Source organism: Chiloscyllium plagiosum, unplaced genomic scaffold (assembly GCF_037043375.1).
Source record: "Chiloscyllium plagiosum isolate Xiang-an unplaced genomic scaffold, Cpla_swu_hap1 HiC_scaffold_3, whole genome shotgun sequence".
NCBI classification, from domain to species: Eukaryota; Metazoa; Chordata; class Chondrichthyes; order Orectolobiformes; family Hemiscylliidae; genus Chiloscyllium; species Chiloscyllium plagiosum.
The window spans coordinates 141,118,705-141,137,035 of record NW_028270141.1 but is presented as its reverse complement, the minus strand read 5'-3'; the positions used below and the strand labels follow the sequence as shown (position 1 = coordinate 141,137,035).

General features: G+C 40.3%; 1 protein-coding gene across 2 annotated transcripts in view; it reads right to left on the bottom strand.

The window, feature by feature from the left end:
- rev3l (REV3 like, DNA directed polymerase zeta catalytic subunit) overlaps positions 1-18,331 on the bottom strand; it is a 198,201-nt gene that overhangs the window by 82,281 nt on the left and 97,589 nt on the right. The window contains exons 8-12 of one of the 2 annotated variants that reach the window (XM_087983923.1): positions 17,263-17,347; positions 17,031-17,170; positions 11,094-11,219; positions 8,105-8,351; positions 6,397-6,521 (exon numbers count right to left, since the gene is read on the bottom strand). In XM_087983923.1, the coding sequence (XP_087840049.1) occupies positions 6,397-6,521; positions 8,105-8,351; positions 11,094-11,219; positions 17,031-17,170; positions 17,263-17,347 (723 nt within the window). Of the gene's footprint in view, positions 1-6,396; positions 6,522-7,394; positions 7,477-8,104; positions 8,352-11,093; positions 11,220-17,030; positions 17,171-17,262; positions 17,348-18,331 lie in introns of those variants that run through there. The other variant, XM_043687152.2, reaches the window with a different exon arrangement.

Genomic DNA, 18,331 nt, shown 5'->3' with positions numbered 1-18,331 from the left:
CACTGAAGGGTGGAAGACCATGAAAATGCTTCAGCTTAATATAATACAAATCAGAAAAAATATGAATTTCTTTTAAGTGCTGAGATGTCACTAACCCATAGCACTTGTTTTCTTGGGTCTGGTGTAAAATGAAACAGAGTAACTCAATTCATCCATGCTCTGAAAATAAATCTCAGCTGCTGCGCTTTCAGGTTACCTCAGTACTGTTGTTTGCTTTCCTACTGAATAATTACTAAAATATAAACTGCTATGTGCTTCATAGTACAACTGCACTCAAGATTATTCTTACCCCTTACATAACAATAAATGTACACTGAATTGTCTCAAAGATAATACAAGTCCCATAATAGATACTAGTTTGCATTCTACAAAGTTAAATTGACTCCAAATACTTACAGAACCATGGAATTATAACAGCACAAAGACTGTAATTTAGCTGGTCAAGTCTGTCTGCTCAGAAGAGCCGCTCTAACTCTACCCCCTTCCCAAATAAATGTAATTCACTTCTGAAATCTGCCTCACCATACTCAGGTAGAGCACTCAGATTTAAATCAGTCCACACACAAAATCCTTTCTTCCTCACTGCTTTTATCACCAATTATCTTAAATCGGTGCCTTCTAGTTCTTAACCCTTCTGCTGATAGAAATGTTGGCCAGACCTCTCTCTTAAATCACCTCTCACCCATTACATCGGAGGAGAATAGCATCAGCTTTGCCAATTTATCTTTGGAACCAATACCCTCAATCCCTGCAAGTTCTCCAAAATATTAGCTTCATCATATTTACTTCCTTCCTCAAGCATGATGTTCAGGATTGTACAGTTATGGTCAAATCACTTGTTAAAAAATAACTTTTTCTTTGCTCTGGTACTCTTATTTCTCCAGGAGTAATGCTCAGGATCCATGTGCCTTATAAACTGCTTTCTCAACCTGCCCATTTGTGTACATGTAAGTCTTGGTTCATCTGCTCCTGATCTCTGTTCAGATTTGCACCCTTTGTTTTATATTGCATTTGTTTGGTCCTCCTAAACCAAATCACTCACATTCCTCGACATTAAATTTTAGCTGCCTGGTACCAGCCTGTTTATGCTTTCTTGAAAAACTTTAACACCTTTGCTGTTAAGAAATGGAGGTTATGCTATGGCTTCCTCAAGGTCAGCAAGTCATCTGCGATGTTAGTTTCCTCTTTGTATTTCTTGGACCATTTACAGTAAACCTAAACCCTCACTGAGAGGAGAGCCTTCACGTTGTTCGCATATAAAGACACTGTGGTCCTCAGTTCACAAAATCCCCAAGCTTTAGCATGAATCCAGTGAATTGTGTTTCCAGACAAGACAAAGCAAGAGACAGGAAGGTTAGCTGTGTGGAGAAATGATAAAAATTCTTTAAAAAGATATCTAAGACAGGTTAAGAGAGTCCATGAGCAGATGGAAGATTGAGTACAATGTGAGGAAATAAACAAACTTTAAATTCTCATCCTCATCTTCAACCTCTAAGGCACTGCTCCTTCTCCTCTCTGCAACAAGTTCCAGTTCTCTAAGACCTCATCATTCCACGTATTTGTGTTGGTGTGCATCCAAATTGCCTTTGCTGCATCTCAGACACCCATACATTTTGGCTGCTTTGGATTAAGCTCTGGAAGTCCCTCCAGAACCCCCTCTCACCTCCACTCTTTCTAGAAGACACTCCTTAAAATTCATATCAACTAAGCTCTTGGTTACCTGATTCTATTGTAGATATCAATTATTTTTCAATAACATAGCAAAGATGAGTGGGAAAACAGAGGACTGGGATGGGGAAGGCACAAGCAATCTCCCAGAGGTAACAGTGGCTGAAGGGAATTTATATTTGCCAGGAATTGGTGTTGGAGAGACTGTTAGGTCTGAAGGCTGATAAGTCCCCGGGGCCTGATGGTCTACATCCCAGGGTACTGAAGGAAGTGGCTCTAGAAATCGTGGATGCGTTGGTGATTATTTTCCAGAGTTCGATAGATTCAGGATCAGTTCCTGCGGATTGGAGGGTGGCTAATGTTGTCCCACTTTTTAAGAAAGGAGGGAGAGAGAAAGCAGGAAATTATAGACCAGTTAGTCTGACCTCAGTGGTGGGAAAGATGCTGGAGTCAATTATAAAGGATGAAATTACGACACATCTGGATAGCAGTAACAGGACAGGTCAGAGTCAGCATGGAGTTATGAAGGGGAAATCATGCTTGACTAACCTTCTGAAATTTTTTGAGGATGTAACTCTGAAGGTGGACAAGGGAGGTCCAGTGGAAGCAGTGTACCTGGACTTTCAGAAAGCCTGTGATAAAGTCCCACATAGGAGGTGAGTGAGCAAAATTAGGGTTCATGGTATGGGAGCAAAGTACTGACTTGGATTGAAAATTGGTTGGCTGACTGGAAAGAAAAAGAGTAGTGATAAACAGCTCCCTTTCAGAATGGCAGGCGGTGACCAGTGGGGTAGATTAGATTAGATTACATTACAGTGTGGAAACAGACCCGCCGAAGCGAAACCCACCCATACCCCTACATTTACCCCTTACCTAACACTACGGGCAGTTTAGCATGGCCAATTCACCTGGCCCTGCACATTTGTGGACTGTGGGAGGAAACCGGAGCACCCGGAGGAAACCCACGCAGACACGGGGAGAACGTACAAACTCCACACAGTCAGTCGCCTGAGGCGGGAATTGAACCCGGGTCTCTGGCGCTGCGAGGCAGCAGTGCTAACCACTGTGCCACCGTGCCGCCCCGCAGGGATCGGTGCTGGGACCACAGCTTTTTTACAATATACATTAATGATATAGAAGATGGTAATAGTGACATTAGCAAATTTGCTGATGATACTGAGCTGGGTGGCAGGGTGAAATGTGAGGAGGATGTTAGGAGATTACAGGGTGACCTGGACAGGTTAGGTGAGTGGACAAATGCATGGCAGATGCAGTTTAGTGTGGATAAACGTATGGTTATCCACTTTGCTGGCAAGAACAGGAAGGCAGATTACTACCTAAATGGAATCAATTTAGGTAAAGGGGCAGTACAGAGAGATCTGGGGGTTCTTGTACACCAGTCAATGAAGGTAAGCATGCAGGTACAGCAGGTAGTGAAGAAGGCTAATAGCATGCTGGCCTTCATAACAAGAGGGATTGAGTATAGAAGCAAAGAGGTTCTTCTGCAGCTGTACAGGGCCCTGGTGAGACCACACCTGGAGTAGTGTGTGCAGTTCTGGTCTTCAAATTTGAGGAAAGACATTCTGGCTATTGAGGGAATGTAGCGTAGGTTCACGAGGTCAATTCCTGGAATGGTGGGATTACCTTACACTGAAAGACTGGAGCGACTGGGCTTGTGTACCCTTGAGTTTAGAAGACTGAGAGGGGATCTGGTTGAACGTATAAGATTATTAAAGGATTGGACACTCTGGTGGCAGGAAACGTGTTTCCGCTGATGGGGGAGTCCCGAACCAGAGGACACAGCTTAAAAATAAGGGGTAGGCCATTTAGGTCAGAGATGAGGAGAAACGTCTTCACCCAGAGTGGTGGCTGTGTGGAATGCTCTGCCCCAGAGGGCAGTGGAGGCCCAGTCTCTGGATTCGTTTAAGAAAGAGTTAGATAGAGCTCTCAAGGATAGTGGAATCAAGGGTTATGGAGATAAGGCAGGAACAGGATACTGATGGAGGATGATCAGCCATGATCATATTGAATGGTGGTGCAGGCTTGAAGGGCAGAATGGCCAACTCCTGCACCTATTGTCTATTGTCATAATGTTGCCATAAAGTGCCCTAGGACACTTTGGTGTGGTAGTATATAAATGAGTTGGTGACTACAAATAAAGAGAGAAAAATCATGGTTGCATTTTAAATACAGTAGATTAGCACTGAAATCTTCAAAACTTTGGACTTTTATATTGCACAACATAATATCAAACCACTTGTTACACTTTATAATGTCTCATCTGAATAATCTCTGCTATAAATAACTTTGGTGGCAGTGGTGATGTGGGATGTCGACAACAAAGTGAGTGACTGACAGATGTACACTTATTTACCAACTGACTCTACCAATGTTTGTGGACTGAAAAACAGTGCTTTCAAATAACTTAATGAGCAGGGAAGATCACACAAGGCTACGTGAGATATTGTATCACTGACCTGCACACAGTGTGCTGAGCACGGATAAGGTTAGTGGTGAGGTCAGATGTTGGGCTAGATGGAGAAATGCGAACAACGTGAAGGCTCTCCTCCCAGTGAGGGTTTAGATTTACTGCGAATGGTCCAAGAAATAAAAGAGGAAACTAACATCGCAGATGACTTGCTGAACTTGAGGAAGCCACAGCATAACCTCCATTACCTAACAGCAAAAGGTGTTTTTGGTGGCAATGCAACATAGCTTTCTCAGGTAGCAGATAAGAAAACTCTATCATGGTGACACATTGGGAAGAACCTAACCATACTGGAATTAATCTAGCTGGCTGTAAAGCTCAGAAGGTGTTCATACACACAATTCCTCACTGCTTTGACGACGAATACCAGATATACTGCTGACAACCCTCACATTATGGAAATAATACAACTGCAAGGAGAAAGTTCAATTACTACATCAAAAAAAAAGTGCTGCACGTCAGAGTCATACAGCACGGAAACAGACCCTTTGGTCCAATCATCCATGCCGAATAAGTTTTCCAAACTAAACCGGTCCTATTTGCCTCGTTTGGCCCATATCCCTTTCCTATCCATGTACCTGCATCTAACACTTCCTCTGGCATTTCATTCCACATATGCACTACCATTTGTGCCAAGTAAATGCCCTTCAAGTCCTTTTTAAGTCTTTCCCCCTCACCTTATGCCTTCTAGTCTTGATCTCCCCAGGGAAAAGACCTTTGCTATTCACCTTATCTTTGTCTCGTATGATTTTATAAACCTCTAAAGGTCACACCTCAATCTCCCATGCTCCAGTGAAAAAAGTCCCAGCCTATCGAGCCTCTCCTTAAAACTCAAATACTTCAGTCCTAGTAGCATCCTTATAAACCTTTTCTGCACTCTCTCCAATTTAATAATATGCTATTTACAGCAAGACAACCAGGGCTGCATACACCATTCAAAGAAGTGGCGTCAACGTCCTGAACAACCTCAATGTGACATTCCCAACTCCTATATTCAATGATCTGAGCAATGAAGGCAAGTGTGCCAAACGCCTTCTTTACCACTCTGTCTACCTGTGACACAACAGACAAAGAACTATGTACCCAAACACCTCTGTCTCTATTCCACAACACTCCCTAACCATTAACTGAGCAAACCCTACCCTTGTTCGTCTTACCAAAGCAAATCCTCACATTTATTTAAATTAACCTCCATCTGCTACACCTTGACCCAATTGATCAAGATCCCTTTATAATCTGGGATTACCTTCTTCACAGTTTACTACACCAACAATTTTGGTGTCATCTGCAAACTTACTAAACATGTTTTCTACGTGCTCATTCAAATGGTCTTCATAAATGACAAACAGTGGACCCAGTACTGTTCCCTGTGGAACACCACTGGTCATAGGCCTCCAGTTCAAAAAAACAACCCTCCTCCACTACCCTCCGTCTCCTACCCGTCAAGCCAAATTTTGTAACTGGCAAGGTCTCCTTGAATCCCATGTGATCTAACTTTACTAACCAGTCTACCATGTGGATCCTCATCAAAGGCCTGTCTAGTATTTGAAGGAAAGAAACTGGAGCCAAACGGTGAGATTAGGGTGGATATGAGCGGAGAGTGTGGAGGAGTTCTGATAGTCAGAATAAAGTCAATGGTGAAAAGCAACCTCAATTCCTGTCTAGGACATGCAAGACTGAAGCTAAAATCCTTGAATCACAGTAAGTAATGGGACTGGCAAATCCTGGCTTCAGTAGGTACAGATCTATTGTCTCAGCTATTAAAACAAAGGCAATATAAATTTTAAAGATTGTTTGAATAATAAGCAAACTCAAGAATGTTTTATGCACACCAGCAAATTAAAGAGCCTGTAGATGTGAGGGCTCTGCAGTTGACTTTATAAATCAGTTCTTCTGTATAATGCAAATAGCTGCCATGGATTCTTTATGCATTAAAATTTTATCCAAATTTACAGGCTTTTGCCTTCAATAGATGACAGGAAATGTTTGTAATAATGTTTTAAAAACATTTCGATCAGATGACCACGCCTAGCCACAGAAGTAGCTACAAGATTAAGTAAACTCAAATGTTAAATAGTTCAACAAACTGCTCAAGACATTTAAATCTTCTTTGACCTTGCAACTTTCTTAAAATTATTCAATAGCATTGAGAATGCAAATAGTTCAAATATTTGCATGGTTATATTCTGACCTAGCCCTTCAGTAATCACAAAATTTACACGACAAACAAAGGCACATACCAGTGTTCTCATCTGCAGCTCCATCAAGCTGAGGAATAGAAAGATTCCCTCGCCACTCAGCTTGACTATCAGAAAACATGTTATCTTCCTCAGATGAACAGTCACTTAAATTCTTCTCTGAAAATCTGAAAGATACTTTTATTGTAAAATAATTCTGCAAAAGGTATTAATTGGCTTTAAGAATTTTCAGCATAAACAATAGTCTAATATAACTAAGTTTCACATCTCCAACATCCGCAAACAAAAACAAATTACTGGAGAAACTCAGCAGGTCTAGCAGCGTCTGTGGAGAGAGAAACAGAGTCCAGTGATCCTTTTTCTAGAGTGAAAGCTTACTGCATTTAGGTTGCTGACAATGCAGTATGCGAATGTAGAATACAAAAACATGGTCTCAGGTTAAGGTTAATCATGACAGACTAATGACTCAATTGTGACCCTTTAGAATTCAGTAATCCAGATGGATTGTGGACAATCTGGGGTGTTTACATTCAAGGCTGGGACAGAGTGCTTTATTTCTCAAAGAAAAAGGGAATATTAGGAGTGTCTAGGTCAGTAGAGGCAAATCAACATCATATTGTGCGGTAAACTCAAGGGGTTGGATGATCTACTCTTGCTCCTATTTAATACTTATCTCATCTATTCAACAAATACACTATCCAGAGCCAATTCCTTTTCAAATGTTGAAAGAAGGAAGTTAAACTCTTTGTCCTTCTTGAATTTGAGAATTTTTAAAAATGAATTAAATTTTATGTAATGACCACTAACCATCAGTAGAATTTTCATAAAAATTCAGCATGAGCAAAGTATTGGATGGTTTCATCTCACCTACATGCTTTAATCAATATAGATTACCCATTATTTGATCTTTGTTGTTCAGTGACACAGGAGGAGATTTCTCATATACATTTGGCCAATACTCTGATGACACTACAGAACTTAGCTCAATTGCTTTTAAAAACAAATTGCTTCAATCCATTCCCAGGCTTCAGCATAATTACCTTTTTATTCATTCACAGGATGTGGGTATTCTGGCTAGAACTGCAGTTATTACCCAATCCTAGAGGCCTTTGAAAAGCTGCCTTCTTGACCTGCTGCATGAGATATAGGTACAACCACAGTACTGTTAGGATAATTCCAAGTTCGTTATCTAATTCAAGTTATCCAAAAAACCCTTTTAGGCATAACTTAAATTATCCAGCAAGACAAATTATGCAACTTCAAGCTAAAACAAATGGAACTATACTATTTCATAAGTTAGACTTCCACTGTAGTATCTGCATGGAGAATCTGACCAAGTCTCTGGCTTTAAAAGCAATTTTTCACTAAACAGTCAGAGGAGTGGAGGGGATATGGAATTAGAAGCTCAGTTGGACAGGATGCAGACGTTGCAAACAATCTGATTCAACGAAAAAAAAGTGGAGGGCTGAGAGAACAGTAATAAGGACCAAATATCACCACTTGGTCAACCCAACATCAAATTTTACTTGGATAAGACTGTAAAGCATGGTACATTAATGATTAAATAATAAATGGAGGAACATTGCAGTGTTGGCATACTGTTGAATCACGAATGCTACAAATCTGATTCATACAGAATAAGTATTGCCTGCAGATGGTGACAATGAATAAAAAGTACCCCAGAAAGTCTGCTACAGGAAGTATTGTATTATTCATTGTGTTCGAGACACTAAATGTAGATATTGCTTACCTCATTTTTCCAATATTATCTGGAAATTCACCATCCCAACGTTGAGACATTATTAAACTGAGTTCCAATTCTTCTTTTTGAATTTCTGGTTCATTTTCTTCGTCATCACTATTCTGCTGGTAACTGAAACTTCCTGCAGATTGCTGTTGCAAACATCTGACGGGTGCAAATGGAGATCTTGCATTCCCAAACCCGTCTTCCTCTAACCCAGCTAACAGATGCACTACTGCCTGGTCCTGACTGGCACCTATATGAACAGGTCACATATTAAAAAAAAAAGTGTTAGCTTGTGTGTAGGAAAATTCACCAAATTACACAACCGAATACCTTGAGGCTCCATTTTCAAAATAGATTCTTCCACGTCATTTGTGATAATATTTGCAAAGCAGCTTATTGTCCTGGACGGATATAAATCTGCTATCCTTACCCGACTCCAGACCTACAACACAGCTCTCAAATGTGCTCTGAAAGGCTTGCCGAGTCTAAAGAATGAAAACATGCAAACCACCTGGTACTGGTCTCAAGTGTTGGAACTAACAATGACAAACTGAGCCCTGTGGACCCTCAAAAATTCTCCTTTTTAGCATTTGGGGCCTTGTGCCAAAAAACAAGGAGAGCTGTTCCACAAACTCATCAACAACAGTCTAACAGTATATGATTCTGTGCCAGACACCAATCACTACAATCCCTGGGTACGTCCTGCCATACTGGTAGGACAAATCCACAAGAGTTGGCAGCACAATGGTACATGGAGCTACCCCAGGAATCTCAGCATCGACTGCAGACCCCCAATTGTCACGGCATTAGAAAAAACCTTAAAATTTATGCTCCAATGTCTTATGGAGTTCTTCAGAGTACTATAATACTAGTACTATCTTCCTCTGTAGATTTTCTTCTTAGGGATTTATGTTTCACAGGTCAAAAGACAAGGTACCTTTAAGAGAGCTATGTTTCAGGCAGTCTGTAAATGTTGGTGACTGGGCAGTTCTCTCTCTAACTGTTCAAATTTTTCCCAGTCTTATACCCCAAAGCATCAGATTGTTTCACAAATTATTAATATTGTCAATAAGCTAAATTCAAACTTGATCGGAGGTTGGTATTTTGGGCATAATTTAAACTGTTTGGCCGAATTTGAAATTGTTTTTCTGGTCTCCAGGCAACCCAGCTAATCTAGCTGTTCGACCATAAGTTACATTGTTATTTTGTTCAGAACACTGTGCTGTATCAGGTAGTTCTGCTCGTTTTTAAACTCAAAAAAAAAAGGTACAGTACCCCTTAAACCTTCATAAAGGCAAGGAATCAAGATACTCATCTCCCATTGCCTCAAAATCTGGCTACCATCTACATGGATGAAATACTCTCCACTTGCCTGGATGCAGTTCCAACAATACTCAAGTAGCTAAAACACAATCCAGGATCAGAGCTGAAAATGTGTTGCCGGAAAAGTGCAGCAGGTCAGGCAGCATCCAAGGAGCAGGAGAATCGACCTTTCGGGCATGAGCCCTTCTTCAGGAATGCTCCTTGGATGCTGCCTGACCTGCTGCGCTTTTCCAACAACACATTTTCAGCTCTGATCTCCAGCATCTGCAGTCCTCACTTTCTCCTACAATCCAGGAACAGCCCACTTGATCGGCATCCTACACACAAACATCAACATTCATTCCCTTCACCATCCAAACTACTACAACATGTACTGCAGAAACACACCAAGATTCCTTTAACACCACCTTTTAAACCTCCAACCTCCACCACCGAGAAGGACAAAGCCAGCAGATGCATTGATATCCCACTACCCACAAGTTCCCCTCAAAACCACATATCATCCTAACTTGGAACAATATCATATTCCTTAATTCACTGTTGCCAGGGGAAAAAAAATCTCCAACTTGCTACCCAACAGCACTGTGGGTACACTGGATTTCTCGGTCTCAAGGACTGTAGTGATTCAAGAAGGCAACACACTGCCAACTTTCTTACACAATTAGGAATGGGCAATAAATGCCCGCTTAGCCAGTGACACCTATATCCTATGAATGAATAAAGAAAAAAGAAGACACTGGGTGTGGAGAAATGCAGAAGGGTTAAGGTAGAGAGTAGGATTTTGCTGCAAAGAATGTGCAAGATGAGGCCAACCTTATGCATGAGTGACAGAAGACAAGGCATGTTCAGGAGATAAAGACAGTTAAGAGAAAAGGTACACAGATGAATAACTCGAAGAAAATTTCACTGAATTTTTCCATTCATGAATTAAAAGGAATTTAACATGATCACTAATTTGAGTTGCAGAAGGTTACAAAGATTTGAGAAGAGGAGGAATAGCTTGCCAGGGCAACACAGTCATACCATATCTCAATTGTGATTGATAAAGGCTTGTCAGAGTACAGAGATGGAAACATGAAAGAGGTCACATTTGGAAGTCTCAAATTAAAAAAAAACTAAGGGGAAATCTTGAAGATGTGAGGGTTGGTGTAGAAAGATTGTGAAGAGATATAATAACAACACTTGAGGGGATGGCGTACCAATACCTACCTAAGAAGAGGGACCAATTATAAATATAGCTATCAAATGAATCCAGAAAAGGAGTTGGGTGGTCAGCAGTTGAGTGGGAACAAGGTCAAATTGAGGTTTATCTTAAGATGAAGTAGTCAGAGAAGACATGAAGTTGGAGGAAAACTAGAAAAATATACAGGTATGTGCTGAGGCAGTGGAGCCTTGGCTTGGTGAGCAAGGTACAGAGGAATATTGTGACTCCTTCCTCTTGCCCATTTCACCTGTTCTTCATGAAGAACAGACCTGTAGCGTGAAACTGAAATATTTTGAGAACCTACTAGCCAAAAGAATCTATTAAAAAAGAAATCAGCGCATTAACTTCTGTTTTCTGCCTCAATAATTTTGATAAAAACCTACCATGAAGGTACACAATAGTGAATTTCAATTTTGTCAAAATATTTCAATGGCACCAAATGGATGTTGAACCTGACATACTCACTGAGAATCGGAGAATGAATTAACCTTTGCGATGAGGGATGGAATGTCTGGCTGCTCTCCATTATGCTTAGAATAGTTTCTTCATCAACAATCGCTTCTTCAGGCTCTGCATTTCCTTGACTCACCCCTTTTTTGGGAGGGAAGAAAAATTCAAAAGAAGAAAAATTACTGTAATTCACTTAAAGATAATTTATGGGAGATGGCATACCAGTCTAGTGATCCAGAGGCCCATGCTCTGGACTCATGCTGTGGTTCAAAACTCACCACAGCAACTGATGGCTTACAATTCAATCTCAGTAATTTTAACCATGACAACTACCATCCATGTCATAACAACCCATCTGACTCCATAATCCAAATTTCCCTTCAGGCAAGAAAAACATTCTCCTTGTTCAATTTGGTCTTCTCAAAACCCACAGCAATAAGTCTGACTTTTAAATGCTCTCCGAAATGGCCAACACACTATTCAGTACAAGATCAATGAGAGATGGGCGATAAATGCTTATCTTGTGAGCAATGTTCGCATACCATTAAAGGATAAAAGTGAAGCAATAAATAATTTTTTTATAATAAATTTGTTCCTTACAATTTCAAGTCACTTTTGCACTGAAGATTTGAATTTAGTTAATCTGATTCAAAAATCTCTGACTTCTAGAAGGAACAGCGTTGAGACAGTTCTGCTAGAACGCCATAGTCGTGTTCCTGTGAAACTTCACTTAATAGAAATAATAGGGCTTCTGGGAAAAAGGTGGGATTAAGAGGCAGACCATCAAAAAAAACACTTACGATCTCTCAAAATCACCTAAAAGCCTAACACAGAGTATAGCACAGCCTGATTGGAGGTTTAAATCACATTAATGAAACAAAAGTAAATTTAACACAACACTGAAAAAATATTAATGCAGGTACAGAGGGTCATCATCATCAACATCGTCAGGTGCAGTTTTGGTTGTAGAAGTGGATGGCTGACATTGATTGTCTTTTGACTGTTTCTTGGGAGTTGAAATAAAAAAAAGACATCCAGTTGCTGCTGCTTTGCACTTTTTCTTCGGTGTTGAAGAGGCTGTTCGTAGGATGCCAGGTGATATCTAATTGAATGAACTTCTACCTTGCTGCGTTCTGCATTGTAATCATTGTCCTCTAAGAGCTATAACTGCCACTCAATTTCCCACAGGATAGAAGACAAGAGAACAGTGGTGCTGCATCCTGGACTTCATTGTTTTCATCTCCAACTTCCACTTCCCCCTCAGCAACAAGCTGTTGTAGATTAGTTGTAGAAAGATCTTCACAGTGGGACTCAAGCAGCATTTTATCATCCTCACTTGCCACTTTTTAAGGCCAACCTGTTTTGCAAGGGCAACACAATACTCTTGATTTTTGGGAACTCCTCCTACAGTTCACATCCTTCAAAATCTTGAAAATAAAAACCTGGGAGAAGTTGCCACCAAACTGCATGCAGGCAGCCCTTACTGACATCACCCCAGACCTCCAAAATAATGTAAGTAGCATTTTTGATGTTGAAGCTCTTCGAAAATTGAAGAACTCTGGCCTTATTATGCCCATCAGTGGCTGTAATCAGCCTCTTGAATGTGCGTCTTAAATAATAAGCTTTAAAAGCTGATATTGCATCCTGGTCCATGGGTTGAATGAACAGGTTGTGTTCAGAAGTAGAAATAGCATAGAATCATAGTATCCCTACAGTGTGGAAACAAGCCACTTGGCCCAAGAGGTCCACAAGAGTAATCTAGGTTGAAACTTTATTGCTGGAACAGCACAGCAGGTCAGGCAGCATCCAGGGAACAGGAGATTCGACGTTTCGGGCACAGGCCCTTCTTCAGGAATCATCTGCAGACCTCACTTTCTCCACAAGAGTAATCTATCCAGACCCATTCCCCTGCTCTATCACTCGACATTTACCCCTGACTAATGCAACTAACCTACACATCCCTGAACACTATGGTAATTTAGTATGGCCAATTCACTGAACCTAGGAGAAAATTAGGACTGTTAATGCTGGAGATCAGAGTCAGGAGTGTGGTACTGGAAAAGCACAGTAGGTCAGCAGCATCCAAGGAGCAGGAGAATTGACGTTGTGGGCATAAGCCTTTCATCAGGTCGTTGATTCTCCTGCTGTTGGGATGCTGCCTGACCCACTGTGCTTTTCCAGCGCCACACTCGTGACAATTCACCTAATCTCCACATTTCTGGATGTTTTCAAAAAGCTCACCAATGGTGGCAGGATGGCTTGGCGCATTATCCAGGATGACAAGAGCCTTGAAATTCAAAATTTTTCCTGCAATACTGTCTAAAAACATCTTCCAAAAAATCAATGAGTTCGGAAAAGATTTGCCAGCCATTCAACCTTGTTTACTTGACCTGAAGGAGACATCTAGAGTAGACTTAATGGAACCCTTCAAGGCTGGCGAATTGGTAGAGTAGTACACCACCATAGACTGAAGCTTTAAGTCACCACTGGCATCGGCACCCAGCAGCATGTTAAAGCCTCAAGTACATGCTTCATTCTTAGAAATGTAGGTTCTTGCTGGCATTTACTTCCAGTATAAACCTGTCCCATCCAAATTGAAGATTTGATCTAAGGTGTAGCCTTCGTCGCCAATACATTTTACTATGGAAGAAAATGTCAGCACACACACTTTCTACACAGGCAGATTCACCAATTAACCTTACATTATGGAATGCCTAGTGGTTCTTAAAACCAGCAAACCACCCATGCTAGCACTAAAGACAGCACATCTGCAAGATTTTGAGCATTTTTCTTTAGATCTTCATAAATGAAGAAGGTTTTCTCATACGGCGAGAAAGGTTGTCCCTGATCACTTTTTTGTTTAATCTCTATCCAAACACTTAGCCAAAGGAACTGGAGATAGAAAGGCTTCTGTGACCTCAGATGTGCTGGCACTCAGACTTATTCCAGCAATACAGCCTGCTTTAATCTTTTCAGCGTTGACTCTAATGGCGCACAAGGTAGACTTCCTCAGTCCTGTTAAGTGAACTGCATCACATTCTCTTCTTACACAAAACACTTTGTGATATCTAGCTTTTTTTCCAGTGCTGACAGCCTTTTATATTCACCACCTGCAACTCTATCACCAGGATGCTTCTTATTAACATTGTCATTATACCACTCATTCTTTAAAAAAAAAGTGATAATCTAGGAGGAGTGGGCCTTTCATAGAAAGCTGCTCTGTTGGCAGCGGACACCAGTGCATGTGCAGGACAGCACTAAAACTGGTTTTGACACAGGTGTATGCACAGAACAGTGTGGAGACTTTGGTGTGGACATTGGCGCATGTGCAGAATGAAGTACACCACTAAACAATCATTGCTAGAATCACGCTACTGCAAACATGTAAGCATTCTCCAAACTCCCATTTCTTAATTCCTCAGCAATGTTATAAAGCAAATTATGCTGGCTGAATACATGTTATCCGAGAACTGTCTGTATCCTACAAAGGTGTAACATGGTGTAGTTGTTAGTTATTGCAGGTTAAAAACTTTAACAACTTGCACTTTTCAGTAAGCATTAAAATTTTCCTATATTTCTAATCAACTGTAGTTAGTTATTAAACAAGACCATTCTAAGAGTCAAGGCATGTGATTGCTTGACTGCAACATGAAATCAATATTCTGAAAGCTATCTTACAAAATGTTGAGAATCTTTCCTCCCTAGTTTAGTTATAAGTCAGAAGTGGAAAAGAGTGAGCTATGTACATAGATCTTTCAAAGAGAACTTTACAGCAACTACTTAAAATCAAACACTGAGCTTTAAAAGTACAGAGTGAGGACAGCTAGCTTTTTTCTCAAATGTTTCACGAGTTCCCAGCATCGATAACAAGCTTCATTCACCACTGGTGAGGACAAGAATTTTGTTGTATATAATTTGCACCATGTAAGTTTGCAATATGAAAACGGCAACATTCAAGCAGCAGTGTTCCAAGGAGTTGCTACATTTGAATGATCAGAACATCAACATTCAATACTGCAAAGAAAAACAGTAAGGACTATTGTGAGGTTTTCATTGGTCAAGTGTTCAAGTGTTACTTAACAGTCAGTTTATTCAGTTGATTGGAAATAGAAGGTTCTTAACTCTGGGCTGCTAGTCAGTCAGACATTTAGGAACAGGAAAAAAAAGGATCCATCTGAAAAGGTGCTGCTATAGCAGCCTCTGAGCCATTTGGACTAGAGGGATTCAGGGGGTGCAGCTAAATATTGAGATTAGGGCTCAGGAAAAGTCCTGGGAGTTGTCAGGGTTTAGAGGATGTGATGTGCCAGCAGTTCAGCACAGTTTAGAATGGACGTAAAGGAAACTCAAGCAGTTTCCACTTTTGTGCAGCAGGGCAAATTCAAAGCTTGGAGAAATGAAAGGGTCTGGACTGACTTAGTGAAGCTTGTGTTAAAGTTAAAGCTAAAGTTGTGCCCACAAGTGTTTACATTGCACAGTTTATAGAATCCAGGGGAGCTCAGACACAGGAATGGATGATGGGACCAACTTGAAAGGGTTCAGAAAAGATTTACAAGGATATTGCCAGGGTTGGGGGATTTGAGCTATAGGGAGAGGCTGAACAGGCTGGGGCTGTTTTCCCTGGAGCGTCAGAGGCTGAGGGGTGACCTTATAGAGGTTTACAAAATTATGAGGGGTATAGCAAGAGTAAATAGACGAAATCTTTTCCCTGGGGTCGGGGAATCCAGAACTAGAGGGCATAGGTTTAGGGTGAGAGGGGAAAGATATAAAAGAGACCCAAGGGCCAACTTTTCACACAGAGGGTGGTACGTGCATGGAATGAGCTGACAGAAGAAGTGGAGGAGGCTGGTACAATTGCAACATTTAAAAGACATTTGGATGGGTATATGAATAGAAAGGGTTTGGAGGGAGATGGGCCGGGTGCTGGCAGGTGGGACTAGATTGGGTTGGGATAGCTGGTTGGCATGGACGGGTTGGACCGAAGGGTCTGTTTCCAGGCTGTACATCTCTATGACTATGACTCTATGTGAGCAGTTGTTGAGCGAGTAATTGATAAAGTAGCTTTTGAGAAGATCCAAAGCTAAGATGTTGGAATCTTGTTGCTTAGTTCTACTAGTAAGTAGTTGGCATCTACTACTTTGTCAACTTTAAAAAGGTTACTGGTAGATTGCCAAAATTATGTAATGATCTGGCTGTCTGATCAGGGGCAATAACACACTATTGACACTATTACTAACATCTTAATGTTTCTAAAAATGGAATGTTGCCAGTATTTCTTACAATCGCTTCAATTGAATGCATGTTTAGACCATTTCAGAGGGTAGATAAGAGTCAATCTCATTGCTGTGGGTGCAGAGTCACGTATAGGCCAGCCTAAGTTAGGATGGCACATTTCCTTTTATTAAGAACATTAGTGACATTACAATGGCTGTGTCTCCTGCAAGGCTTACGTTGTGCATGGAGAAAGATATATGTGCACAATTTGTGAAACACTGTCAGGAAAATACATGGTAGTGCCCAAAGCAGCATAAAAGAAAAAAAATCAATAAACATAGCAAATGGGATTTAAGTCACTAGCAGTACAGCTAGGTATGCTACACCTGTGATTTGTATGTGAATGGTGTGCGCTTTGAGGGTGTGTCAGCTGGTATTTGCTTTTATGACGATTAACAAAGTTATATGGTAACCATTAGACTAGTTTTTATTTCCAGATTTTATTTAATTAGTTTATTTCACCATCTGCCACAGTGTCATGGGATTCAAAAATATGTCCCAGAACACTAGCACTGGGCTCTGGATTATCAGTCCATTGACTGAATCATTAAACAACTGCGTCCCTCTAATCTACATTCTTTAATTTGAAAACTACAGAAGTTGCTCAATTCTTGAATTTGCAATATCAGGTAAATCAAAAAAAATTACAATAAATGACAGCTCAGAAACAACATTGCTTACTGTGCTCATCATTGTGTATTTCAACCAGATTGGCAGGTGTGCAGGAAAGGCCATCAGGAGATGATGTATCCAAATGCAAGGTTACATTAGAAGGGAGTGTTTCCAACTCTTCATTCTCCTCCACAGATTGTGACAGAAAACTGGTTTAAACAGCAAAAGACAAGCTTGTAAAAATATGTATTAAAATAAAAAGGTGTATGTACAAAATAAAATGAAATGGGAATCTACTTACACGGAATAGTTATTTTGCTGTAGGATCTCCTTTATTCTGCGTTGAAAGATCCTTTCACTCTCTGCAAGATGTACAAATCCACGGTCTACAAATAACAGCATAAAACCTAACATAAGAATGTTTCCCTTTAGGGAACAAAAGGAGTGTCAAACAAACTTATATTGGTGATCGCATGGCCACTAGACTTTGTGTATTGCACCCCAAGAAAAACTGCAATAAAAATACTGCATGGCCTGGATTTGGATTATTTTCCCATAAAACGGTATTTATAATACTGAGGAGATCATTGCAAATCACATCAGAGAGTCATTACAAAAATGAAGAAAAAAAAAATCACAAAATATATCATCATCAAATACTTTTTGACATCAGTATTACTCGTTTCTCCCTTTCTGTACCATTTCGTGGATTTCTTCCTACTGGGACTGAGTTTAAGCGCATAAATTTCCAACATTGAAAAATGCTTCACTTCATTCAGGATAACTTTCAAGCAGCATTTCTATAACTACTGTTCAACTAAAAAGACTAAGTTATTAGGCATTTATCCAAAAGGATGCAAAAAAAAATGAAATAAAAGATGATTTGAAAAAGACGAGAGATTTGCTTAGCAGGAAAATGACCGTGCCCCTCAACTTTCTTGGGTAGTAAAGGGCACAACATATAATTAGCTCTGTCAAGTCTATGTTAATGAAGAAAAGATGCTTCTAGAAGCAACTTGTTGCATCAAAATATCATTTGGGGAAGAAATCTAGAATCTGCAGTTGACAGTTATGTTTTTGATACACAACATCCAGTACACCTAAAGGAAATCCAACCAAACTAGTCCATACTAGCATTTACATTCTATTTGAGCCTCCTCCCATTTTTTCTGATTTAACAGTTAATCAGAATAACACTCCATTCCATTGGCTCTCATGCTTAACTAGCCTCTCATTACATATTTCTACATTACTCATCTCAACTACATTCTACAGTAGGGATCACTTCACCACTCTGTTGTTTGGGACTATGTGGAATGAAACACCTTAGAAGGAAGAAAACAAACCCAAAGATTTAACTCAATTTCAAA